Source organism: Jaculus jaculus, chromosome 1 (assembly GCF_020740685.1).
Source record: "Jaculus jaculus isolate mJacJac1 chromosome 1, mJacJac1.mat.Y.cur, whole genome shotgun sequence".
In the NCBI taxonomy this organism is placed as follows: Eukaryota; Metazoa; Chordata; class Mammalia; order Rodentia; family Dipodidae; genus Jaculus; species Jaculus jaculus.
Window position 1 is genome coordinate 229,993,801 of NC_059102.1, and position 26,634 is coordinate 230,020,434.

Consider the following 26,634-nt stretch of genomic DNA (forward strand, 5'->3'; position numbering starts at 1 on the left):
AGAAAGAAACACAAGGGCTGGGAGATGCACAAGCCTGTGAACTTGAGTTCGGATCCCTAGAGCCCATGTTGAATGTAAGCTTGATGCAGTACCTTGTGTCTGTAATCCCAACACTCCTGTGGCAAGATGGGAAGCAGAGACAGGAGAATCCCAGGAAGCTAGCCTGGTACATACAGCAGAGAAAAACAGAGACCCTGTAAGGACAGACACCCAAGGTTGTCCTCTCATCTCCACACGAGTACCAAGGCATGCATGCACTCACACTCACAAACAACATACACCAAAAAATAAAAGTAGAGGCTGGGAAGGTGGCTCAGTGGTTAAAAGCACTTGCTTGCAAAGCATGTCAAGGCCCAGGTTTAATTTTCAAGTCACCTAAGCCAGACATAAAGTGGAGCCGGGCGTGGTGGCGCACGCCTTTAATCCCAGCACTCAGGAGGCAGAGGTAGGAGGATCGCTATGAGTTCAAGGCTACCCTGAGACTCCATAGTGAATTCCAGGTCAATCTGGGCCAGAGTGAGACCCTACCTCGAAAAACAAAAAAAGCAAAACAACAACAAAAAAAGTGGTACATGCACTTTTTCCTTTGCAGTGGCAAGAGGCCCTGCCTTCCCCCACCAACATATGTAAATAAATGTAAAATAAAAGAGCTCATATCCCCAGACTGAGCCCCTGCCACCCCTGCACTATGCCAACAGGAGCAGATGGAGGACATGCGGAAGAAGGAAGAGCACCTGGAGAGGGAGATGGCAGAGGTGTCCATGCAGAACAGGCGCCTAGCAGACCCTCTGCAGAAGGCAAAGGATGAGATGAATGAGATACAGAAGAAGCTTGGGAACTATGAAAGGGACAAGGAGATCCTCATTGTGAGTTTCTTGCTGAATTCTCCTCCTTGGTGTACACTTTGCTGGGCTCAGGAGAGAAAGCACATGGGGGAGATGTCTCATGAGGCTCCAGATGAGCAAGGCTCAGCCTTTAACTTAAGACAGAAAGGAGGAATGGTGATATTGGACCCTTTTGGACTCTGATGAGACAGTAAAGTGGGTGCTGCTGTAGGGTAGACCCTAGTTTTCCACACATTCTATATCATAGCCTGGTGGAGCCCAGCTGCTGGAATCTTCCAGCCAGTTGTTACTGGTAATTCTTTCTGGCTTTGTCTACCAAAAGCATGTGGTATTTGCTGTCCCTTACTCCCTTAATTCCTCTCCAGTGCACGAAAGCACGATTGAAAGTTACTGAGAAGGAGCTGAAAGATCTGAAGTGGGAACATGAAGTGCTGGAGCAGCGGTTCATCAAGGTGAGCAGGTGGTCCTCGTACCTACTCCACACTCTGCACATCTTTTTTGTTTGAAAATGGGAGAGGGAGGTCTCACTATTTTATTCAGCCTAGTTTTGAATTCCTGGGCTCTTCTATCTTCTGAAATAGTTAGGATTACAGGCACATATACACACAGCTTCCCCCATCCCCCCAGGAAGACTCTCAGGATTATAGGCACATGTACACACAGCTTCCCCCCCCTCCCAGGAGGGGTCTCACTCTAGTCCAGGCTGACCTGGCACTCACTGTGTAGCTAGCTCTAAGCTGGCCTTGAACTCACGGCGATCCTCCTACCTCATCCTTACAAATGCTAGGATTATAGGTGTGTACCACCATGCCTGGCATACATGTAGCTTTTATGTGTTTTGTAGACGGTCTAAGGTCTCTTGAGGACAAGTCTTCTTGTTGGGCAGTGTCTTCTCAGAAACTGGCCTCTCAACATGTGGAGGAGCCTCTGGGATTTCATCTGAATGTTGTACGTGGTAAAGAAGACATGGAACCCTCAAATTTATAAAGAAACATCAGCCACCTGCTGCTTACAATGGTGCATGGTGGTGTAGTCCCCCATGCTGGTCTCTTCCTACATGCTCTACTGTTGAGGTACTTTACAAAAATGGGACCATACCATAAAAGCAACTTGTATATTTTATTATTTATTTTTAAACAGGATCTTTTGTATCCAAGGCTGGCTTTAACTATGTAGCCATGGCTTACCTTTAATTTCTGATCCTCCTCCAAGCAACTTACACCTTCGTGCTTGTGTGTGTGTGTGTGTAGTGTATTCACGTGTGTATAGAGGTACACATCTGTGCACACATGTATAGAGGCCAGCGGAGAACACTGGGCATCCTATCCTGTTGCTGGAGCTGCCATTGTTGGTCATTCTGACCAATGAGCCCCAGTGATTCTTCTGTGTGTGCTCCCCTTGGGATTGAGGTACAGGTATGTGTGGCCATGCTCAGCTTCTTGTTTAAATGTGGGTTCTAGGTATGAACTTAGGTCCTCATGCTTGCATGCCAAGTCCTCTTACCCCCTGAGCCATCTCCCTAGTCCTTTAACTTACATCTTAATCTCACAGTGTACTCATGTTGCCATAGAAAGCAGCCTCCTTTTTCTTTCTAATGTTTTAGTTATTTGATTGTGTGTGCATGAATGTGAAAGAGAGAGAGAGAGAGAGGTGGGTGATATATGTGGTGTATGCACATGTATGTGCCTATACAGCGTCCCATGCATTCCCTGTGGTAGCCAGAGCAGAACACCAAGTGTTCCACACTATCACTCTTCTGCCCATTCTTTTTAAAAAAAAATTTTAAAATTTAATTAATTTATTTGAGAGAGAGAGAGAGAGAGGCAGATAAAGAGAATGGGCACACTGTCTCCAGCCACTACAAACGAACTCTAGATGCATGTGCAACCTTGTGCATCTGGCTTTACATGGATCCTAGAAAATCAAACTTGGATCCTTTGGCTTTGCAAACAAGTGTCTTAACCTCTAAGCCATCTCTTTAGCCCTCTTTTTTTTTTTTTAACTTTTTTTATTGACAGCTTCCATAATTATAGACAATAAACATAGATAATTCCTTCCCTTCCCCCACTTTCCCCTTCATATATCCACTCTCCATCATAGCTTTCCCCACTCTCAATTAGTCTCTCTTTTATTTTTTTAAAATTTTTTGTTTATTTATTTATTTGAGAGAGACAAAGAGGCAGATAGATAGATAGATAGATAGATAGATAGATAGATAGATAGAGATAGAGAGAGAGAGAGAGAGAGAGAGAGAGAGAATGGGCACACCAGGGTCTCCAGCCACTGCAAGTGAACTCTGGATGTGTGTGTCCCCTTGTGCATCTGGCTAACGTGGGTCCTGGGGAATTGAGCCTCGAACCAGGGTTCTTAGGCTTCACAGGCAAATGCTTAACCACTAAGCCATCTCTCCAGCCCCTAGTCTCTCTTCTATTTTGATGTCATCATCTTTTCTTCCTATTATGAGGGTCTTGTGTAGGTAATACCAGGCTGTGAAGTCATGGGTATCCAGGTCATTTTGTGTCTGGAAAATTGCATTGTAAACAGTCCTATCCTTCTTTTGGCTCTTATATTCTTTCTGCCACCTCTTCCACAATGGATCCTAAGGCTTAGAAGGTGTGATAGAGATATCTCAGTGCTAAAAACCCCTCTGTCACTTCTTCTCAGTACTATGGTGCCTTTTGAATCATCTGAGTGGTCACTGCCATCTGAAAAGAAAGGCTTCTCTATACAAAAATGAAAGTTGCATTAATATAAGGGTATGGACATTAAAAAAGTGCTTACTGGGCAGTTTGGTGAACATAATATATGCATTTACCCAGACAACAGCAGGTGTTATTCCTCTAGGGTTCATGACCTCTCCTGCCAAAGGTTTTTGACTAGGTTTTCAGTATCAGGCACGTATTCCTTCCTGTGGAGCAGGCCTTCATTCCAACTAGAGAGTGGTTGATTTCCCCATAACAGACATGCCACTATTGCACCAGTTGTCTCATTTGGCCTGGCTGGCCATACTTAAGGCTTGCAATATTCACTGTTGCTTACCACTGCTAATGACTTCTCTCTTCCATAGGGCTATATGCAGCATAGCTTTTTCCAGCTTTCTCTCAGCTAGTTCACAAGGAGTTTTTCTGTTGAGCTCCAGCTTGATTTCTCAGTGACCTTGTATATGTAGTCTTCAGCAATAGGGTCATACCATCCATTGCTGGTGGGAAACCAAGAGCCTTTGCAATAGCCTGTAATGTAATGGGGCATCTGGGACCTCCCTGGCCACAATTCATCAAAAAGTATCCTATCTCTGGCACTGAAAATTTCCTAGTACCAATCTATGGCTTCTGAGTGTACCATGAACCAAAAAAGTAGGTTTCCATATGGCTTATTCATACCATTTTAATTTTTTTTTTTTCAAGGTAGTCTCACTCTAGCTTGGGCTGACCTGGAATTCACTATATAGTCTCAGTGGCCTCAAATTCACAGTGATCCTCCTAACTTTGCTTCTCAAGTGCTGGGATTAAAGGCATGCATCACCATGCCCAGCTTCCATCTTATATTTTGATAAACCATTTCCCTACCCTTCTTTTGCTCAATTCTTTCCCCTGACCTCACTTAGGCCATTGCATCCCCAGTAATTTGTTCACCTACTTACATATATACATTACCATCTACTTAAGTCCTCCCCTCTCCTCCCTCCCTTATAGCCCCTTTCTAGCTTACTGGCTTCTGCTATTGACTTTCCTTTGAACTCATGTAGAAATCTAAACATTTATAGCTAGGATCAACATATGAGAGAAAACATGAAACATTTGGCTTTCTGGACCTGCTTTACTTTACGTATTATAATGTTTTCCAGATCCATCCATTTCCCTGCAAATTTCATAATTTATTTTCTGCTTTCCTACTGAATTAACTCCATTGTATAAATGTACATTTATACATTTGTACATTGTATAAACATCCATTTATCCATTATCATTATCTACTCATCAGTTGAGGAACATCTAGGCTGGTTCCATTTCCTAGCTATTGTGTATAGAGTGGCAATAAACATGGTTGAGCAAGTATCTAAGGAAATGGGATGAGTCCTTAGCATATATGCCTAGGAGTGCTGTAGCTGGGTCATATGGTAGATCAATTTTAGGAACCTCCACACTGAGTTCCACAATGGCTGTACCAGATTACATTCCCACCAACAGTGTAGAAGGGTTCCTCTTTTCCACATCCTCGCCAGCATTTATTGTCATTTGTTTTCTTGATGACAGCCATTCTGACAGGAGTGAGGTGGAATCTCAGAGTAGTTTTAATTTGCATTTCCCTGATGACTAAGGTTGTAAAACATTTTTTAGATCTTTACAGGCCATCTGTATTTCTTCTTTTGAGAACTCTCTATTTAGTTCCACAAACCATTTTTTTAAATTGGGTTGTTTGATTTCTTATTTAGTTTTTTTGAGTTCTTTGTATATCCTGGATATTAATTCTCTGTCAGATGTATAGCTGGCAAAGATTTTCTCCTATTCTGTAGGTTGGCTCTTTGCTCTATTCACAGTGTCCTTTGCTGTACAAAAGCTTTGTAATTTTTTTTTTTTTTTTTTTGAGGTAGGGTCTCACTCCAGTCCAGGCTGACCTGGAACTCACTATGTAGTCTCAGGGTGGCCTCAAAGTCATGGCGATCCACCTACACCTCTGCCTCCCAAGTGCTGGGGTTAAAGGCATGTGCCACCACACCTGGCTTAATTTCTCGAGGTTCCAGTGATTGATTTGTGTTTTTATTTCCTGAGCAAGTAGGATATATTCAGAAGTTGTTGCCTATGCCAATATGTTGAAGGGCTTCCCCTATTTTTTCTTCTAGCAATTTCAGGTCTGATATTAAAGTCTTTGATCCATTTGGACTTGATTCTTGTGCATAGAGAGAGAATCTATTTTTATCCTTCTACACATAGATACCCAGTTTTCCTAGCATTCATCATTTTTCTTTTTCTTCTTCTTCTTTTTTTTTTAATGGTTTTCCAAGGTAGGGTCTTGCTCTAGCTCAGGCTGACCTGGAATTCACTATGTACTTTCAGGGTGGCCTCGAACTTAATGGTGATCCTCCTACCTCTGCCTCCTGAGTGCTGGGATTAAAGGCATGCACCATCATGCCCAGCTCCTAGTATCATTTTTAAAAGAAGCTGTTTTTTCTCCAATAAATATTTTTGGCATTTTGTTGATATCTGTTGTTGCCTGGATTTATATCTGGTTCCTGTGTTATGTTTTATTGTTCTACATGTCTGTTTTTGTGCCATGTGGTTCTTGTTACTATTGCTTTGTAACATATCTTAAAATCAGGGATGGTGATACTGCCAGCCTTATTTTTGCTCAAAATTGTTTTTGGATATTTGGTTTGTTTTTTTTTTTTTTGTACTTCCAAATGAATTTTAGGATTTGTTTTTCTATTTCTATGAAGAATGCCATTGAAATTTTAATGGGATTACATTAAATATGTAGATTGCTTTTGGTAAGATTGATATTTTCTCAATATTGATTCTTTCAATCCAGGAACATGGGATGTCTTTCCACTTCCTAATGTCTTCTGCAATTTTTCTCTTGAGTGTTTTAAAGTTTTCATTGTAGAGATCCTTTACTTCCTTGGTTAGGTTTATTTCAAGGTACTTTTTTTTGATGCAGTTGTGAATGGGAGTGATTCTCTGATTTCATCCACTGTGTGTTTGTTGTTAGCATATAGGAAGGCTACTGATTTTTGTGTGCTTATTTTGTATCCTGCTACATTGCTAAAAGTGCTTATCAGGTCTAACAGTTTACTGGTAGAGTCTTTAGGATTCTTTATGTATAGAATCATATCATCTGCTAATAATGATAAGCTGATCTCTTCCTTTCCGGTTTGTATCCCTTTTATGTGTGCCTCTTGCCTTATTGCTATGGCTAAGACTTTCAGTACTATATTAAATAAAAGTGGGGACAGTGGACACCCTTGTCTTATTCCTGATTTTAGTGGAAAAGCTTCAAATTTTTCTCCATTTATTATTATGTTGGCTGTAGGTTTGTCGTAATTAGCCTTTGTTATATTGAGATATGTTCCTTCTGTTCCCAGTTTCTTCAGGACTTTTACCATGAAGGGATGTTGGATTTTGTGAAATGCCTTTTCTGTATATATTGAGTTGATCATATGATTTTTGTCCTTCATTCCATTTATATGGTATAACACATTTATTGATTTGCATATGTTGAACCATTCCTGCATCTCTGGGATAAAGCCTACTTGATTGGGATGAATGATCTTTTTTTTTTAAAATCTTTTTATTTATTTATTTGCAAGCATAGAAAGCTAGAGAAAAGAGAGAGAGAATGAATAAGCATACCAGGGACTCCAGCCACTGCAAACAAACTCCTGATGCATGCACCATTGTGCATCTGGCTTTACATGGGTACTGGGAAATTGAACTTGGATTACTAGGCTTTGAAGGCAAGTACCTTAACTGCTGAGCCATCTTTCCAGTCCCTGAATGATCTTTTTGATATATTCTTATATTCTGTATGCCAGTATTTTGTTGAGAACTTTTGTATCTATTAGTCTGTCATTTTCTTTTTTTGTTCTGTCTTTGCTTGGTTTTAGAATCAGGGTAATGCTGCTTCATAGGAGTTTGGTAGTATTCATTCCTTTTCTATTTTATGAAAAGTTTGGGAAGCATTAGTGTTAGCTCTTCTGTGAAAGTGTAGTAAAATTTACCAGCGAATCTATCTGGACCTGGGCTTTTTTTAGTTAGGAGATTTTAAAACAATTTGTATTATTATTTATTTATTTGAGAGAGAGTAGGAGAGAAAGAGAGAGAAACTGGAAAATAGAGAGAATGGGCACACAAGGGCCTTCAGCCATTGCAGACTAACTCCAGATGCATACAACACCTTATGCATTTGGCTTACATGGGTCCTGGGGAATCTAATCCAGGTCCATTGACTTTGCAGACAAACACCTTAACTGCTAAGCCATCTCTCAAGTTCTAGTTGGAAGATTTTTGTAACTGCTTTTATCTCAATGCTTGGTATAGCTCTGTTTAAATGGTTTATCTCATTTTAATTAAATTTTGGTAGGTCATATAAGTCTGGGAAATCATCCATTTCAGATTTTCAAATTAGTGGAATATATGTTCTTAAAATATGTCCTTATGATTTTCTGAGTTTCATTGGTATCTGGTATAATGTTGCCTTTTTTATCTTTAATTTTTGATAATTTGTTTCTCTTTTGTCTTGTTTTTTGTCACATTTGCTAAGGGTTTTTCAATCTTGTTTATCCTTTCAAAGAAGCAAGTCTTTGTTTCATTCTTTTTTTATATTATTATATTTTGGTTTTTATTTCATTAATTTCTGCCCTAATCTTTATTATTTCTTCCATCTACTGAATTTTGGTTTGCCTTGTTCTTCTTTTTCCAAGGTCTTAAGGTGAAGTATTAAGTTGTTTACTTGTGACCTTTCTAATTTCTTTGCTTTTTTTTTATGTTTGTTTTTTATTTGAGAGAGGCAGAGAGAAAGAGAATGGGTGTGTCAGGACCTGCAGCCATTGCAAATGAATTCCAGACAAATGTGCTTCCTTGTGCATTTGTCTTACATGGATACTGGGGAATCAAACTGGGGTCCTTTGGCTTTGCAGGCAAGCACCTTAACTGCTAAGCCATCTTCTCCAGCCCTGTTTATTTATTTTTATTTTTATTGTTATTTATATGACAGAAAAAGAGAGAGAGAGAGAGAGAGAGAGAGGGAGAATGAATGAATATGGGTGTGCCAGGGCCTCCAGCCACTGCAGACACACTCCAGATGTGTGTGCCCTTTGTGTAGCTGGCTAACATGGGTCCTGGGGAATTGAACCTGGGTCCTTTGGTTTTGTAGGCAAATGCGTTAATCACTAAGCCATTCCAGCCCAAGCCCCCTGTTTTTTGAATATTTTATTTATTTGAAAAAGAGACAGGTACAGAGGGAGAGAGAGAGAGAGAGAGAAAGAGAGAGAGAGAGAGAGAGTTTGTGTGTGTGTGAATGAGCAAGAATGGGCATGTGGAGGCCTCTAGCCACTGCAGATGAACTCCAGACACATGTGCCACCTTGTGCATCTGGCTTACATGGGTTCTGGAGAGTTGAATCTGAGTCCTTAGGCTTTGCAGGCAATTGCTGTAACCACTAAGCCATTTCTCCAGCCCCTTTTTTGATTTCTTTATTGACCCATTCATTGTAATTCATGTATTGTTTAGTTTTCATGATTTTATGTTTACTCTATAGCATTTTTTTGAGGTAGGGTTTAGCTCTAGCCCAGGCTGGCCTGAAATTCACTATGTAGTCTTAGGGCAGTCTTAAACTCATGGCAATCCTCCTTCCCCTGCCTCCCAAGTGCTGGGATTAAAGGCATGTGCCACAATACCCTCTGTAGCTTTTCTTGCTGTTGCTTTATAGTTTAATCCCATTGTAATCAGATAGAATGCAAGGAATTATTTCAGTTTTCCTGTTATTAGTTAAGATTTGCTTTTTGTCCTAATATATGGTCTATTTTATAGAAAGTTTAATGTGCTGCTGAAAAGAATGTTTCTGCAGCATTTGGATGGAATGTTCTGTAGATATCTGTAAGGTCCATCCATTTGTTCCATGACCTCATTTAATCCAGATGCTTCTCTCTTTGTTTATTTATTATTTTTGTTTTTTTGAGGTAGGGTCTCCAGGCTGACCTGAAATTCAATACATAGTCTCAGGGTGGCCTTGAACTCATAGCAATCCTCCTACCTCTGCCTCCCAAGTGCTGGCATGCACCACCATGTCCAGCCCTAATTATTATTTATTTTAATTTTTTTATTAACAACTTCCATAATTATAGATAATAACCCATGGTAATTCCCTCCCTCCCCCCATATTCTCCTTTGCAACTTCACTCTCCATCATACCCCTTACCCATCTCAATCAGTCTTTTATTATGATGTCATCATCTTTTCCTGCTATTATGATAGTCTTGTGTAGGTAGTGCCAGGCACTGCGAGGTCATGGATATCCAGGCCATGTAGTGTCTTGAGGAGCACATTGTAAGGAGTCCTACCCTTCTTTTGGCTCTTACGTTCTTTTTGCTAACTCTTCCACTATGGACCCAGAGTCTTGGAAGGTGTGATAGAGATGTTTCAGTGCTGAGCACTCCTCTGTCACTTATCACCATGGTGCCTTCTGAGTCATCCTAAGGTCACTGCCATCTGAAAAGATAAGCTTCTCTAACCAGAAGTGAGAGTAGCATTAATATATGGGTATGAACTTTAAGAGAAGTGCTTACTGGGCAGTTTGGTGAGCATAGTATATACATTTAGCCAGACACCAGCAGACATTACACTCTAGGGCTCATGACTATCCGTGTTGTAGGTTTTCAGTATCAGGGATGTATTCCCTCCCATGGAGTGGGTCTCCAGTCCAATGAGAGAGCAGTTGTTTTCCCACATAACAGACATGCCACTATTGCACCCATTGGCTCATTTGGCCTGGCTGGCCAAATTTAAGGCTTGCAGTGTCCACTGTTGAGTATCTCCACTGGTGATTTTTGTCTCTCCCATTGAACTGCATGCAGTATAGCTTTTTTTCAGCTTTCTGTCAAGTGGTTTACATGGAGGAGGTTTTCAGCTCAGCTCCAGCAGGAGTTCTCAGTAACCTTGCAGCCCAAGTATGTGGAGTCTTCAGCAATAGGGTCTTACCATCTATTCCCGGTGGGAAACCAAGAGCCTTGGCAATGCCCTGTAATGTTTTGGGGGTATCACTGACATTCTTGGACAACAACTCACTGGAAGGTATCCCAACCCTGGCACTGTAAATTTTCTAGTAACAATCTATGGCTTCTGAGTGTGCCATTGTCCAAAAAAAGTAGGTTTTCATATGACTTACTCATATCCTCTTAGATTTTGATTGGCCCTCCCCCACCTTTCCTTTACTCAATCTCTTCCCCTGACCTCACTTAGGCCTTCATATATACAATACCATCCTATTAAGTCTGTCCCTCCCCTTTCTATCTCCTTTACATCCCCTTTCTAGCTTACTGGCCTCTGCTACTGAGTTTTATTCCAACTCACATAGAAGTCCAATCATTTGTGTCTAGGATCCACATAAGAGAGAGAACATGTGACGTTTGGCTTTCTGGGCCTGGGTTACTCACTAAGTCTAATCCTTTCCAGATCCATCCATATTCCTGCAAATTTCATTTTTCTTTACCACTGAGTAGAAAGAACTCCATTGTGTAAATGTGCTACATCTTCATTATCTACTCATCAGTTGAGGGCCATCTAGCTGCTTCATTTCCTAGCTATTGTGAATACAGCGGCAATGAATATGGGTGAGCAAGTATCTCTAAGGTAGTGAGAAGAGTCATTAGGATATATGCCTAGAAGTGCTATAGCTGGGTCATATGGTAAATCTATTTTTAGCTTGTTCAGGAACCTCCACACTGATTTCCACAATAGCTGGACCAGATTGCATTCCCACCAACAGTGTGGAAGGGTTCCTCTTTTTCTTCATCTTCGTTAGCATTTATGGTCATTTGTTTTCTTGATGGTAGTCATTCTGACAGGAGTGAGATGGAATCTCGAAGTAGTTTTAATTTGTATTTCCCTGATGGCTAAGGATGTAGAACATTTTTTTAGATGTTTATTTGCCATCTGTATTTCTTCTTTTTTTTATTTTTATTTTTATTTTTTATTTATTTGAGAGTGACAGACACAGAGAGAAAGACAGGTAGAGGGAGAGAGAGAATGGGCGCGCCAGGGCTTCCAGCCTCTGCAAACGAACTCCAGACGCGTGCGCCCCCTTGTGCATCTGGCTAACGTGGGACCTGGGGAACCGAGCCTCGAACCGGGGTCCTTAGGCTTCACAGGCAAGCGCTTAACCTCTAAGCCATCTCTCCAGCCCTGTATTTCTTCTTTTGAGAACTCTCTATTTCTCTAGCCACCCCCTCCCCTTGTGTGTGTGTGTGTGTTTCAAGGTACGGTCTCATTCTATTCCAGGTTGACCTGGAATTCACTATGTAGTCTGAGGGTGGCCTTGAATTCATGGTGATCCTCCTTCTGCCTCCCGAGTGCTGGGATTAAAGGCGTGCGCCACCACGCTTAGCTATAGCCCATTTTTTAATTGGGTTGTTTGATTTCTTATTATTTAGTCTTTTGAGTTCTTTGTATAGCCTTATGTCCTGAATATTAATCCTCTGTCAGATATATAGCTGGCAAGGATTTTCTCCCATTCTGTAGGTTGCTTCTTTACTCTATTCACAGTGCTCTTTGCTATGCAAAAGCTTTGTAATTTCATGAGGTCCCAGCAGTTGATCAGTGGTTTTATTTCCTGAGCAACTGGGATTATATTCAGAAAGTCTTTGCCAAGACCAGTATGTTGAAGGGTTTCCTCTACTTTTTCCTCTAGCAGCTTCAGAGTTTCAGGTCTGATGTTAAGGTCTTTAGTCCATTTGGACTTAATTCTTATGCATGGAGAGAGATAAGGTTCTATTTTCATCTTTCTACAGATACATATCCAGTTTTCCCAGCACCATTTGCTGAAGAGGCTGTCTTTTCTCCAATGAGTATTTTGTCTTTTTTGTTGAAGATCAGGTGGCTACCTGGACTTCCACCTGAGTCCTCTATTCTGTTCCATTAATCTATGTGTCTTTTTTTTTTTTTTTCTAGTACCATTCTGTTTTTGTTACTATGGCTCTAATATAGGTTAAAATCAGGCATGGTGATACCACCAGCCTTATTATTATTATTATTATTTTGGGTTTTTGAGGTAGGGTCTCACTCTAACCCAGGCTGGCCTGGAATTCACTAGGTAGTCTCAGGGTGGACTCAAACTCATGGCAATCCTCCTACCTCTGCCTCCTGAGTGCTGGGATTAAAGGTGTGTGCCACCACACCCGTCACCACTAGCCTCATTTTTGTTGTTCAAAAATGCTTTCGATATTTGAGGGTTTTTTTTTGTGCTTCCAAATGAATTTTAGGATTGCTCTTCTATTTTCATGAAGACCACCATTGGAATTTTGATGAGGATTGCATTAAATGTGCAGATTGCTTTTGGTAAGATTGACATTTTCACAATGTTGATTCTTCCAATCCAAGAACATGGGATATCTTTCCATTTCCTAGTGTCCTCTGCAATTCCTGTCTTGAGTGTTTTAAAGTTTTCACTGTAGAGATCCTTCACTTACTTGGTTAGGTTTATTCAAAGGTACTTTATTTTTTTGTTGCAATTGTGAATGTGAGTGATTCTCTGATTTTCATCCTCTGCATGTTTGTTGTTAGCACATAGGAAGGCTACTGATTTCTGTGTGTTTATTTTGTATCCTGCTACATGGCTATAGGTGTTTATCAGGTCTAACAGTTTACTGGTAGAATCTTTAGGATTCTTTATGTATAGAATCATATCATCTGCTAATAATGATAATTCTCTCTCTTCCTTTCCAGTTTATATCCCTTTTATGTGTGTCTCTTGCCTTATTGCTATGGCTAAGACTTTCAGTACTATATTAAATAAAAGTGGGGACAGTGGACACCCTTGTCTTATTCCTGATTTTAGTGGAAAAGCTTCAAGTTTTTCTGTTTTTTTTTTCCTACTTCATTAATTTCTGCCCTAATCTTATTATTTCTTCCTGTCTACTGATTTTTGGTTTGTCTTGTTCTTCTTTTTCCAAGGCTTTAAAGTAGAGCATTAAGTTGTTTACTAGCGACCTTTCTAACTTCTTAATACAGGCACTATGAAGCTATAAATTATACTCTTAGGATGGCCTTCATTGTGTCCCAAATGGTTTGGTATGTTGTGTTCTCATTATTATTTGACTCTATGAATTTTTTTATTTCCTTCTTGGTTTCTTCATTGACCCATTCGTCATTTAGTAGTATATTATTTAGTTTTCATGATTTTGTATATGCTCTATAGCTTTCCATGCTGTTGATTTGTAGTTTAATCCCCTTGTGATCAGATAGAGTGTAAGGAATTATTTCCCTTTTCTTGTATTTGTTAAGATTTGCTGTGTGTCCTAATATATGGTCTATTTTAGAGAATGTTCCATGTGCTGCTGAAAAGAATGTGTATTCTGTAGCATTAGGGTGAAATGTTCTGTAGATATCTGTTAGATCCATTTGTTCTATGACCTCATTTAATCCAGATGCTTCTCTGTTTATGTTTTGCTGGGATGACCTGTCAGTTGATGAGAGTGGGGTGTTGAAGTCACCTACTACAACTGTGTTTGGTGTTATATGTGAGCTTAGTTCTAGTAGTGTTTGATAAAATTGTGAGCTCCCATGTTAGGTGCATATGTTTAGGATTGCATCCCTCTGTTGGAGTGTTCCTTTAATCAGTATAAAGTGTCCTTTCTTATCTTTCCTAACTAATGTTGGTCTGAAGTCTACCCTGTCAGATCTTAGGATAGTGACACCTGCTTGTTTTCTAGGCCCACTTGCATGAAACACCATTTTCCAACCTTTCACCCTAAGATAGTGTCCATCTTTTGTGGAAAGGTGTTTCTTGGAGGTAGCAAATTGAAGGATCCTGCTTTAAAAAAAAAACAAACTTGTTTATTTTATTTATTTATTTGAGAGCAACGGACAGAGAGAGAAAGAGGCAGATAGAGAGAGAGAATGGGCATGCCAGGGCCTCCAGCCACTGCATACGAATTCCAGATGTGTGTGTCCCCTTGTGCATCTGATTAACGTGGGTCCTGGGAAATTGAGCCTCGAACCTGGGTTCTCAGTCTCCACTGGCAAGCTCTTAACCGCTAAGCCATCTCTCTAGCTCAAGAATCTTGCTTTTCAACCCAGTCTGCAAACCTGTGTCTTTTGGTTGGGGCATTGAGGCCATTGATACTAAGAGTTATTATTGAATGGTGTGTATTTATTTTTTCCATTGTTTTTTGTTTTGTTGCTCTTCCAGTTTTACCTTTGCTCTCTTGTGTTAACTAGTATTTGAGCATGGTTTGTTTTTTCCATGTTCCTTATATGTGTGCTTTTCTTTCTCTTCTGCATGGAGGATTCTTCCAAGTATTTTCTATAGAGCTGATTTTGTCTTTATATATTCCTTTAGCCTGTTTTTGTTATGGAAAGTCCTTATTTTTCTATCTATTTGAATGGATATCTTTGTAGGATAAAGTAATCTTGGTTGGCAGTTATTATCTTTCAGAACTTGGAATACATCATTCCAAGCCCTTCTGGCTTTCAAAGTTTGTGTTGAGTAATCTGCTGTTATCCTGATGAGCTTGCCTTTGTATGTGACTTGGTCTTTTTTTTTCAATTTTTATTAACATTTTCCATGATTATAAAAAATATCCCATGGTAATACAACCCCCCCCCCCCCCACTTTCCCCTTTGAAATTCCATTCTCCATCATATCCCCTCTCCATTTCAATCAGTCTCTCTTTTATTTTGGTGTCATGATCTTTTCCTCCTCTTATGATGGTCTTGTCAAGTACTATGAGGTCATGGATATCCAGGCAATTTTATGTCTGGAGGGAGCACGTTGTATGGAGTCCTACCCTTTCTTTGGCTCTTACATTCTTTCTGCTACCTCTTCCTCATTAGACCCTGAGCCTTGGAAGGTGTGATTGAGATGTTACTCAGTACTCTAGTGTGACTTGATTTTTTTCTCTGCTTTATATTTTCTTTGGTTTGTGTGCTTTGTAGTTTAATTAAAATATGATGGTGAGAATTTCTTTCCTGATTTTGTCTTTTTGGCATTCTATAGGCTTCCTGTATCTGTACTGGCATCATTTTCCCTACTTGGGAGAAGTTTTCTTCTATGATTTTGTTGAAAATACTTGTTATACCTTTGGAGTGAATTTCTTCTCCTCCTCCTATGCCCTGAATTCTTTTTTTTTTTTTTAATTAGTTATGTACACAAGGTGTATACAGTCATGTTGGTACCATCATTAGCCTCTTCCCTGTCCTCCCCCCTCCATAGGACCCTCTTCATTGGAGCATATGGGTTGTGCATTGTGGAGTTAGCCATCAGTTATGGGTAAGAGGTCTCTGTGTACCAGCATGTGGCTCTAACAATCTTTCTGTCCCGTCTTCCACAAATTTCCCTGAGCCATGTTGGGTTCATTTTAGGTCTACTTCAGTGGTGAGGTCTTGGGAGCCTCTGTATTTCTGGATAACTGGTTTGGTAGGAGTTGAGTGTTCTCTGTGTCTATCTCCTTCACTTTTGTTCTGGGACCAGGTTCACCAAGAAAGCAGCACTCTTGCTTATTTCACCAGTTACCTTGGTTTCAGCTGGGGTCCTGGGGAGGTGCAATGGACTTATTCTCTCCGGATTTGTGTCCATCTGAATAAGAGAAGCAACTTCTCCAATGGAGAGTGAAGTCAGCACAAAATAAATCTATACCACAAATTCTTTGTTAAAATTTTTACTTTTGGTTTTCCCAGGTAGGATCTTACTCTAGCTCAGGGTGAGCTCAGCCTGACTTGGAATTCACTATGCAGCCTCAGGATGGCCTTGAACTCTCTGCAATCCTCCTACCTCTGCCTCCCGAGTGCTGGGATTAAAGACGTGCACCACCACACCCACCAATACCCTGAATTCTTATGTTTGATCTCTTCATAGTGCCCTGAATGTCTTGAAATTCCCATTCATGCCTTCCTATTAGTTTGTCCTTCTCTTTGGTGGACTGTATTAGATCTGCTACCTGGTCTTCTAGTTTAGATATTCTGTCCTCTCCTTTATCCATTTTAGTGGTGAGACTTTCTACAGAGTTTTTTATTTGACTTTCTCTGTTTTTCATTCTAGTATTTCTTTCTTTCTTTTTTTCTTTCTTTCTTTTTTTTTTTTTTCAAGGTAGGGTCTCACTCTAGCTCAGGCTAACCTGGAATTCACTCTGTAGTCTCAGGGTGGCCTCAAACTCATGGCGATCCTCCTACCTCTGCCTCCTGAGTGCTAGGACTAAAGGCATGGTGGCACACGCCCAGCTCACTTCTAGTGTTTCTGATTGGTATTTTTTCATTATTTCTATTTCTTTTTTAAAAATTTTTTAAAATATATTTTATTTATTTATTAGAGAGAGAGAGAGAGAGAGAGAGAGAGAGAGATAGGTAAATACAGAGGGGGTGAGGGATGGGCATACCAGGGCCTGCAGCCCTTGCAAAGGAATTCCAGATTCATGTACCACCTTGTGCATCTGGCTTCATATAGGCACTGGAGAATCAAACCTGGGTCCTTAGGTTTCCCAGGCAAGCACCTTAACCGCTAAGCCATCTCTCCAGCCCCTATTTCTATTTCTTTACTCATGTCTTGTAATGACCTCCTTATTTCATTAAGTTGGTTTCCTGTGTTCTTCAGAACTTTTCTTCTTTGATTCCTTTGAACATAAATATAATATTTTTAAAAAATCTTTGTCAGTCATTTCATCTAAATCAGTCTCGCTGGAGGGCATTTCTGATGGATTTATAATTTTGGGGGAATTATATTGTCTTGATTTTTATATTATAATGTAGAGAATTTTGCATCTTGAGTTAATTTTAATGCTTGAATTTTCTCATTATCTCCCGTGTTCTTAGATATGTAAATCCAGCTTTATATATCTTCAGGGTAAGAGCTTAAGGTGCCAGGTGTGGCTCTTATATTACTCCCAGAGTAACAGCAGAAGTGACCCTCGGTGTTGAGTTTGCTTGCTATGCAAGTATTCTAGTAGACTGGGTGGAACAAATCACTGGAAAATTCCAGAATTCAGCTGAGCAATATACACATTTAATCAAAACCAGCAAGGAGTATTTATGCAAGAGTGGCAATTAAAACAGTTAATCTCATAAAATCAAAGGCCCCAAAGGTATGTGTTGCTCTCCTTCTTGATCTTGTTAACTTGGAGGCTATTTCTGGTCTGAAATGGGTTGCAGGTCTGCCTGGGGCCTAGTGAGACCCTGCCCCCAATAATGATGGTAAAAAAAGACAAAGGCCCTGTAAATTGGGAAACATCAAAGGCAACAATAGTCAACACCAAAATACGGCTCTTTTGAGGCTGGTAAAGCCAATCAAGAATACATCAGTCAAATCTAATCCATAATCTGTCCTGACATGGGAGGTGAGATTAGCACTTCCAGTGCAGGCCTATGTACCTGACTTTGTGTAAATAGGCCCTGCTACCTTTTGGGATGGCTTCTGGTCTTACCTATGCTGAGTGCCCACCTGGGTCCCTCTTTGTTGCGTTGCGTGCTCAGCTACACTGCTTGAGTAAGTGGATGTGCTGTTCTGATCAGCTGTTCTGGATGCTCTGTGGTTGAGGGGTGGCCAAGATCCCTCAGAGTTCTCTAGTGGTTTCTGGTGCTGGCAGTTGGGGGAGGGAGGGGAGGTTGAGGAGGGTGCCTGGAGTTGTTCCGGAGCTGCTCAGCTGGTCCCTGTTGTCTTCTCCTTCAGAAGCTGCTCAGCTGGTCTCTGCTTTCTTCTTCAGGTTTTTGGACTTTGAGAATAGGCTCATGTAAATAATGGAGAGTCTCTTCACTGTGGTTCTGCTCCTGCTGGCTAAGGCAGGCAGGTGCGTGTATAGCTCTGCCCCATGAGCTGCTGGAGCTGAGGCTGGAGCTGATTCTGGGTGGTTGTGTGGTTGCTAGAAGCTCTGGGTCTCTCCTGTTTCTCTGCTGTGGTGGATAGTAACTTACACACATTCACTCTTCTAGAGAAGAGTGTATTGTGTTTTTTTCTGCTTTATTCCTCCCCCCACCCCTACCCCAGCTGCTTTGAGGAGTGGATTTCAGGGGAGGACTGCTCTGGCTCTTTCAAGGATCTCCTCCTTGCCAACTTGCCTCCTGCCTGCTGACATGTGCAGCTGCCCACCTTTGCTTCTGTGAACAGAGGGTAGGGTGCAGGCAGTGTGGATAGCATGAGTGCCATGATTATGCAGATAGTGAAAGTAACCCATCCCTGAAAGCAGCAAGTGGGGAGGTGATTTCTCCCAGGGCACAGTGCTAAATCCCCAGGGGAGATTCACCTAACTAGCCTAATCTCCTCAGGTGCAGCAAGAGAGGGATGAGCTCTACCAGAAGTTTACTGCAGCCATCCAGGAGGTGCAGCAGAAGACAGGCTTCAAGAACTTGGTACTGGAACGTAAGCTGCAGGCACTGAATGCTGCTATGGAGAAGAAAGAGGTGCAGTTCAATGAGGTGCTGGCAGCCTCCAACCTGGACCCTGCAGCGCTGACGCTTGTGTCCCGCAAACTCGAGGTAGGTGCTGATGGATTTTCTATGATGGCCTCTTGGTCCTGTGCTTTGCTTCCTCAGATGGCGGGCACTCCTCTGTTAAGTGTGGGACGGGGCTACAATGGTCCCTGCAGCTGCATGGGCTGTAGGGTTGTGCACCAGCAGTTTCCTGTCTGGTTTTGCCATCTCTCTTGGACTGTCTTTGACCCTAACCCTAACTTTCTGTGCCTCTGCTGTTGCAGTTCTGCAGAGTGGATCGTAGTGTGTCAGGCTTTGGTTACTGAGTGGAGCCTGGGGACAGCCTGGGAGAAGAGCACTGCTATGGGATTCTGGAGGTCCAGGTTCCTATGTTACTGGTGATAGACACAGGCTGGAGGGGATGGGGCCCTACCTCTCCCAGACTCCTAGGATATGGACAGTGGGGAGAGTCTACGGCTCTGAGACACAGGAGGCCTAACCTAGTCCTTGCTGTCTTTTTAGGTGCTGGAGAGTGAGATCTGAGCAGAGCTCAGGAAAGCACTCATTCATGTAGTGTTATTCTGCTAGGAATGTGCTGGTATGGGTGGAAACGTGGTAAATAAAACCCACAGACAATGTGGGAACAAAAAATTCTAGGTCAGCTGAACAATTAGGAAACTCTAGTTTCCTACAGAGTCTTACAGCTCACCTGTTACCTGCTGGTCAAGCTTCTGAGTGCTAGGCCAGGCCTCTGTTTCCGGAGTGAGGATGGTCACAGAAGGAACAGGTGACACAGGACAAGGGAATCTCTGGCTAACATGAATACTAGCCAGCTGATAGCTGTCAGGCTGTGACTGGCCTTCAGCAGCCCCGGTGTAGCTCCCAGGGTTCTTTAGATACAGTCATGGTGCTTCCAGGCATGCTGCTGCTCCTGAATTGGGAACAGCTACAGGCCCGGTGAGGGGAAGCCAACTTGTGCCAGGGATGGATCCTTTAGGGCAGGAGGACGCCTGACTGCCCTGTTGCTTGTATTGTGATTACAGCAGAGAGGCAGATGTGGAGGTGTAGGCTTCCTTACTGCCTATGAATGGGTTTGATTTGAGAAGTGCCATTTCCTTTTCTTTCTCTCTCTCTCTCTCTCTTTCTTTTTTTTAGGTAGGGTCTCACTCTGACCCAGGCTGACCTGGAATTCACTATGTAGTCTCAGGATGGCCTCAAATTCATGGCGATCCTCCTACCTTTGCCTCCTGAGTGCTAGGATTAAAGGTATGTGCCACCACACCCAGCTACAAGTACCATTTCTAAGGTGGCATCAGCACATGGATGAGTTGAATATAAATACCTTCTACTTACTACAGACCCCTGGTTCAAAAAGTTAACTTAGTCTGTTCTACCATCCTGTCCTGAGGCCTGTGGCATTCATTAATCATTTTTGGGAGCCTCTCTCTGTCCTGTAGGGGGAATGTACATTAGGGATGCAGGGCTGAGGGCAATTGCAAAGGCTGAGAGATTACTCCTGAGTTGTTGTGACATCTAGAAATGTAGAAAGTGTTGGGCATGGTGGCACATACCTTTAATCCTTGCACTTGGGAGGCAGAGGTAAGAGAATTGCTGAGTTTGAGGCCACCCTGAGACTACATATTGAATTCCAGGTCAGCTTGGGCTAGAGTGAAACACTACCTTGAAAAAAAAATTCTAGGCACAGAAACTGGGTCTGAAAGAGCCCACTCTGCTTCAAGTAGGGAGCTTAGGGCTGAGGGAACAGAAACAACTGGTACAAGGTGAGAGGAGCAGAGTTTTAAGAGCCATCAAGACCGCATCCTGAAAGGGCTTTTCCCTGATTGAGGAGGGGCCAGGAGGATCCAAGGTGATTGGTCATGCTCCTGGTCAAGGAGACTGATTATTCATTCATAGGAGGTTAAGTGGGTCCCTGTTCAGTAGCTAGTGGTCCCTAGGAGACTTAGTCTACCAAGATAAGTCAGTTCTCAGGCTTTGGTTGGTGCCTCAACCCAGAGGAAGCCTTTTTGGGGTTGACAAGGCTTATCTATTGGCTCATTGCTGGGTCCATCCTGGGGCAGGGATATGGACAGGCGAGGCACAAGGTCTAGCCATTGGAAAGTGGAGGAGAGAGAGCCACTCTCTCATCTGGAGAAGGAAAAGCCAGCCCCCAGTGCTGTGGAGTAGCCAAGGTGTGCGTGATAAAAATGAGTTGTAGCCACTGATCAGGGTGCAGTTGGCTGTAAACATAGGTCACCCTCCTGCCTTTGCTGGTCATTTCTACCCTGACTTATTGACAAGGGTGAGAGCCTTCCCTAGAAGTGACAGTGCCCCCTTCCCCAGACACTGCTATCAGACTATAAAGTCTTAAAAAGTTATGCAAACTTTTTTTATCCTTTAAATACAAATGGAATGATATTGTCACATGATTCAGCAAGTTTAAAAATCCATGAATTAAGTAAGCCAGGCGTGGTGGCGCACGCCTTTAATCCCGTCACTGGAGAGGCAGAGGTAGGAGGATCGCCATAAGTTCGAGGCCACCCTGAGACTCCATAGTGAATTCCAGGTCAGCCTGGGCTAGAGTGAGACCCTACCTCAAAATAAATAAATAAATAAATAAATAAATAAATAAATAAATAAATAAATAAAAAAAATCCATGAATGGCTGGGCATGGTGGTGTATGCCTTTCAACCCAGCACTTAGGAGGCAGAGGTAGGAGGATAACTGTGAGTTCAAGGCCAGCCTGAGTCTGCATAGTGAGTTCTAGGTCAGGCTGGGCTAGAGTGAGACTCTACCTCAAAAAAAAAAAAAAAAAACATTAAAAATCCAGGGGCTGGACAGGCCCAGAAAGCCAAGCGCCACATGTTCTCCCTCATATGGGGATCCTGGCTACAGATGACTGGGCTTCTGTGTGAGAATGAAAATACTTAGTAGCAGAGGCCAGTAAGTTGAAAAGGAGACATAAAGGGTGGAGAAAGGAAGGGAGGAGGATACTTAATAGGTTGATATTGTATATATGTAATTACAATGATTGTAATGGGGAGGTAATATGATTGAGAATGGAATTTCAAACGGGAAAGTGTGGGGGTGGGGAGGGAGGGAATTACCATGGGATATATTTTATAATCATGGAAAATGTTAATAAAAATTTAAAAAAAAAAAAAATCCAGGGGCTGGAGAGATGGCTTAGTGGTTAAGATGCTTGTCTGCAAAGCCAAAAGACCCAGGTTTGGTTTCTCAGTACTCACATAAAGCCAGATGCACAAAGTGGCACATGCATTTGGAGTTCATTTGTCATGGCTAGAGGCCGTCATGTGCTGATTCTTTCTCTGTCTGCTCCCCCTCTCTTTCTCTTAAATGAATAAATAAAATATATTTTAAAACCCCCTGCATGAGCAGTCTCTGTACTTCATGGTTTGTGCAGCCCAGTCCTGTAAGTGCAGGTTCATCTTGGTGATCTGAAGCTATATCATGGGGATGCTGGTAGGATAAAGACCTTCTTGCTGTCTCCTTCCTTCTGTTTGTTTGTGTGTATGTGTGTATTTAAGAGAGAGAGAGAGAAATGAGAATGAGAATGGACATATCAGGACCTCCAGCCACTGCAAACAAACTCTAGACACATGTGTCACCTTTTGCATCTGGCTTAGCCCTCCTTCTTCTTGCTATTCTCTTTTATGCTTTGGAGATCTTTCCTGCTGGCACATCTGGTGTAGATGCATATGTGGATCAAGGTCAAGGCAGGACAATATTCCAGGGACTTCTAGAGCCCAAGACCATTATCCACCACTCTGCCTTGTTCAGAAGACAAATCTTAAATTCCCCCCTGCCTTTTTCTCCTTAGGATGTTCTGGAATCGAAGAACACCACCATCAAAGACTTGCAGTATGAGCTGGCCCGGGTCTGCAAGGTATGGTTGCCCACCCCAGTCCCCATCTCCTTTCCCACGGCTGTACCTAGCATGGGCTTGTGGACAGCCTTGAATGCAGGGTCTTTGAAGACCTCCCCTACTTCTCCTACATGCTTCCTTTAAGAGGCAGGTGTGGCAGTCCCCATATGATGGGGAAGACAGCCCAATGCTCTGTGAGTTATCTGTGCTGGTATTGCTTACAAGCCTGCCTAGTGCCACCTCCTGTGTCCCAGATTGTCCCTCCCTCATTGCCTGTGCTCATGTGGTCTCTGGGGTAGTTGAACCCTGTGCACTCCCAAATTAGTGCCCACAGCCTTCATGAGATGTCAGGCTCTCGTCTTTTATGACCCCTTTGTGAATCTGAAGAAGCTCCATCCCTTCATGCTGAACACACCTCCTCAGACTCCTGTGATTCTAGAGGCCAGCAATGCTGGAACCTGGCTGACTGTCCCATGTTCCAGAGAAAGTCCTGGGTTCTGCACCAAGATGATCCCTGAGCTGGCCGCTCTGTCTGACTTTGCGCTTGTCTGCTCAGGGATGTGTCAAGAACTACAGCCCCACAAGTCACACCCTTAACTCTGTGGGGTGGACATTGCATCTCTGTTCTGTTGTTTGGGACCATATCTAGACATTCCTGCCATCTTTTGGCTCCCAGGCCAAGCTTCAGCTCTCCCCATCACACCTGCCCCTCACATGACACTGTCTGAGCAAATTAGGACCATCTGCTGTGTGTGTGCAGTTCTTGAGGGGAGACATTCTTGATGAAGGTGAGACCCAGAGCTCAGCCCCTAAGCGCTCTCTAAGCCCATCCTTATTGACCCTTGGCTCTCAGTCCTGAGCTCTGGGTCTTTTCTAAATCACAGCAAGGATAAGGAATGAAATGCTTTTGAGCATTTGCTTAAGAGTTAGACAGGGCTGGGCGTGGTGGCGCACGCCTTTAATCCCAGCACTTGGGAGGCAGAGGTGGGAGGATCATTGAGAGTTAGAGGCCATCCTGAGACTTCATAGTTAATTCCAGGTCAGCCTGGACCAGAGTGAGACCCTACATTGAAAAACAAAACAAAACAAAACAAAAAGAAAAATAGTTAGACAGGGGTTGGGGAGATGGTTCAGCAGTTAAAGGCACTTGCTTGTAAAGCCTGACAGCCAGGATTCAGTTTTCCAGTACCCACGTAAAGCCAGATGCACAAAGTTGTACATGTGTCTAGAGTTTGTTTGCATTGCCAAGAGGCCCTGGTGTACCCATTTTCTCTGTTTCTTTCTCAAATAAAATAAATAAGTAAAGTTAATCAGTTCATCAACACCTCTAACTCTAGCACTTAGGAGGTTGAAGCAGGAGGATCATGAGTTTAAAGGCAGCCTAAGTTACAAAATGAGAACCTGTCTCAGACAGACAGAATATTTCACCAAGACTTTATAGCTACCCAGAGAAATTTGTCCTTTTAAAAATAGGCATTTGGGGCTGGAGAGATGGCTCAGTAGTTAAGGTGCTTGCCTGTGAAGTAAGGACCTAGGTTCGATTCCCCAGTACTCACGTAAGCCAGATGCACAGGTGTTGCATGTATCTGGAGTTCGTTTGTAGTGGCTGGAGGCCCTGGCATGCCCATTCTTTTTCTCTGTCTGCCTTTACCTCTCTGTCTTTCTCTCTTTCTCTTGGAAATAAATAAAAATATTTTTAAAAATAGGCACTTTTCCAGGTGTGCTGGTGCATGTCTATAATCACAGCAGTTACCTGAGATCTTGAGTTGCAGGTCAGCTTGAGTGGTAACTGCAAGCAGCCTGGGCTACATAGTGAGACCTTATTTCAAAACAAAATCTGCATTTTCTGGAGGTGGAAGCAGAGACTCCACTAGAGTGCCAAGAAAAATTTTGCCTTTCTTGGTCCCACCGGCACTGCTTTCCAGGCTTAGGGGCCTTTCATATGCAGCCTTAGCCACTGGTGAAGATGTAAAGTAACAGGAGTTTGAGGGTGCTGTGCCCTTCAGGGACAGGGAGTATGACATTTGACTGTGGCAGGGAGGGGATGGTGACTTTCATTGAGAAGTGGTGGTGGTGGTGGGGAGAGGGTCAGGAGTCTACTAAGGCCACAGTTCTACTGAGTCTATCCCTGTTTTGAGCTACCTGAGTTACTGTGTGTGAAGGTATCAGCACTGGTCTGGCACAGATCAGACCACTGACAAATGTTTGTTCTTTCATAAGGTCATGGTGCTGGGTCCTTCTCTACCTCCTTGGTCCTCTGTAGGTGGGCTCTATGTCACCGACATGCTGTAGGTGGCCACAACATGTTGGCCATGGTGCCCAGCATAGGTAGATTTCTTCCTGACATTCTTCTGTTCCTGCAGGCCCACAACGACCTGTTGCGTACATATGAGGCGAAGCTGCTGGCCTTTGGGATCCCCTTGGACAATATGGGGTTCAAGCCCCTGGAGACGGCTGTGATTGGACAGACACTGGGTCAGGGCCCTGCTGGACTCGTGGGTACTCCAACCTAGCTACCCTCCTGCGCGGTAGCCCTCAGAGCTAGCTTTCCTCTCCAGATGACTCCTCTTCCGACCAAAGATAGCAAGGCTTTGTATTATAGATTCTTCATCAGCAATGAAAGCTTTTCCATAATTCCCCTGTGTTCTCTGTCTCTGGGGAAGAAATGCTTACAAGGCCTCTGCCCAGGCATTCCTGTTTGCTTGTTCTCCTGAGTGCTGCCTGTTTCGGTCACACCCGCCACCCCGAATCCTGCCTCTGATCTCTACAGCTCCTTCTCTGAGGGCCCCTTTAAACCTAACCTCCCCACCAAGAAGATGACCTAGTGTCCTTAATGAGCATGAATTCCATGCTGTGGAGTTGGATGGGCAGCTCAGCCCGGAAAAGGGACTGCAGATGGCCCCCTTTGGGCCAGGCTGTGCTCAAGCTTCTCCACAAGTATGTGGGAACAGAGGCTCAGCAGAAGAGGTGAAACTTGTGGGTTTCCTTTGTGATGGTAAAAAGCTGAGAGAAGCAGAGAAAGCTGGAAGACAACAGCACAGGAGATGTTTGGTGCCAGTACTCTCTGCGAAAATTCAAGGAGATGACTGCCAGACATGCTGCCCCCATTTTGTGACAAATGCCCATGCCAGAGACCAGAAGTAACAGGAAGGCCTCCTGCACACCAGTTACATGAGTTGGCCACACACCTGCGTGTCCTGGAGCTAACACCCTCCTGCCTATCATTCATAAGGTCAGTCCAATCCCTGCAACAAATACAATTTGGGCCCATTCCAGAAAATCCAGAGACCAGTTTACATGTGGCTCAGAAAGTTCTTATAATCAAAATATATCAACATGTTATATATTTCTCTAGTTTTTCAATTCTAATTATAATGGATTTTCACAAAGCCCCTAAACCACCATGTAAAACACACTGAGGAGTAAATAAACAGATGTGTTCATTTTCCTAGCTCTCTGAGGTCCAGATAAGACAACAATCATGGCTGGAAGAGAAAGTGAACAAACAGTAATGATTGGGGTGGGGTGGCACACATCTTTAATTCCAGCACTGAGATAGGAGGATCACTGTGAGTTCAAGGCCATCCTGAGAATACAGAGTGAATTCCAGGTCAGCCTTGGGCTAGAGTGAGACCCTACTTTGAAAAACCAAAAATAAAAGAAAAAAAAAAATAGCTGTGCCTTGCTTCTGTCTTCTGTTGTGTGGATATCTCTTCATACTTGGTGTAAAGAGAAGAGGGAGGGAGGGAGGGAGAGGAAGGAAGCAAGCAAGCACTAGAAAAGCAACAGAAAAAGCCTCCT

The 26,634-nt window shown here is 42.8% G+C and overlaps 1 protein-coding gene across 3 annotated transcripts in view; it reads left to right on the plus strand.

Annotated features, from left to right (window-relative positions):
• The window catches only part of Gas8 (growth arrest specific 8), a 41,773-nt gene extending 15,495 nt beyond the window's left edge, over positions 1–26,278 (plus strand). For all 3 annotated transcript variants that reach the window (XM_045155830.1, XM_004664828.3, XM_045155842.1), the window contains exons 7-11: positions 699–866; positions 1,211–1,297; positions 18,806–19,015; positions 22,789–22,854; positions 25,197–26,278. In XM_045155830.1, the coding sequence (XP_045011765.1) occupies positions 699–866; positions 1,211–1,297; positions 18,806–19,015; positions 22,789–22,854; positions 25,197–25,346 (681 nt within the window). In that variant the 3' untranslated portion in view covers positions 25,347–26,278. The remainder of the gene's footprint in view (positions 1–698; positions 867–1,210; positions 1,298–18,805; positions 19,016–22,788; positions 22,855–25,196) is intronic.
• Positions 26,279–26,634: the final 356 nt, after the last annotated feature.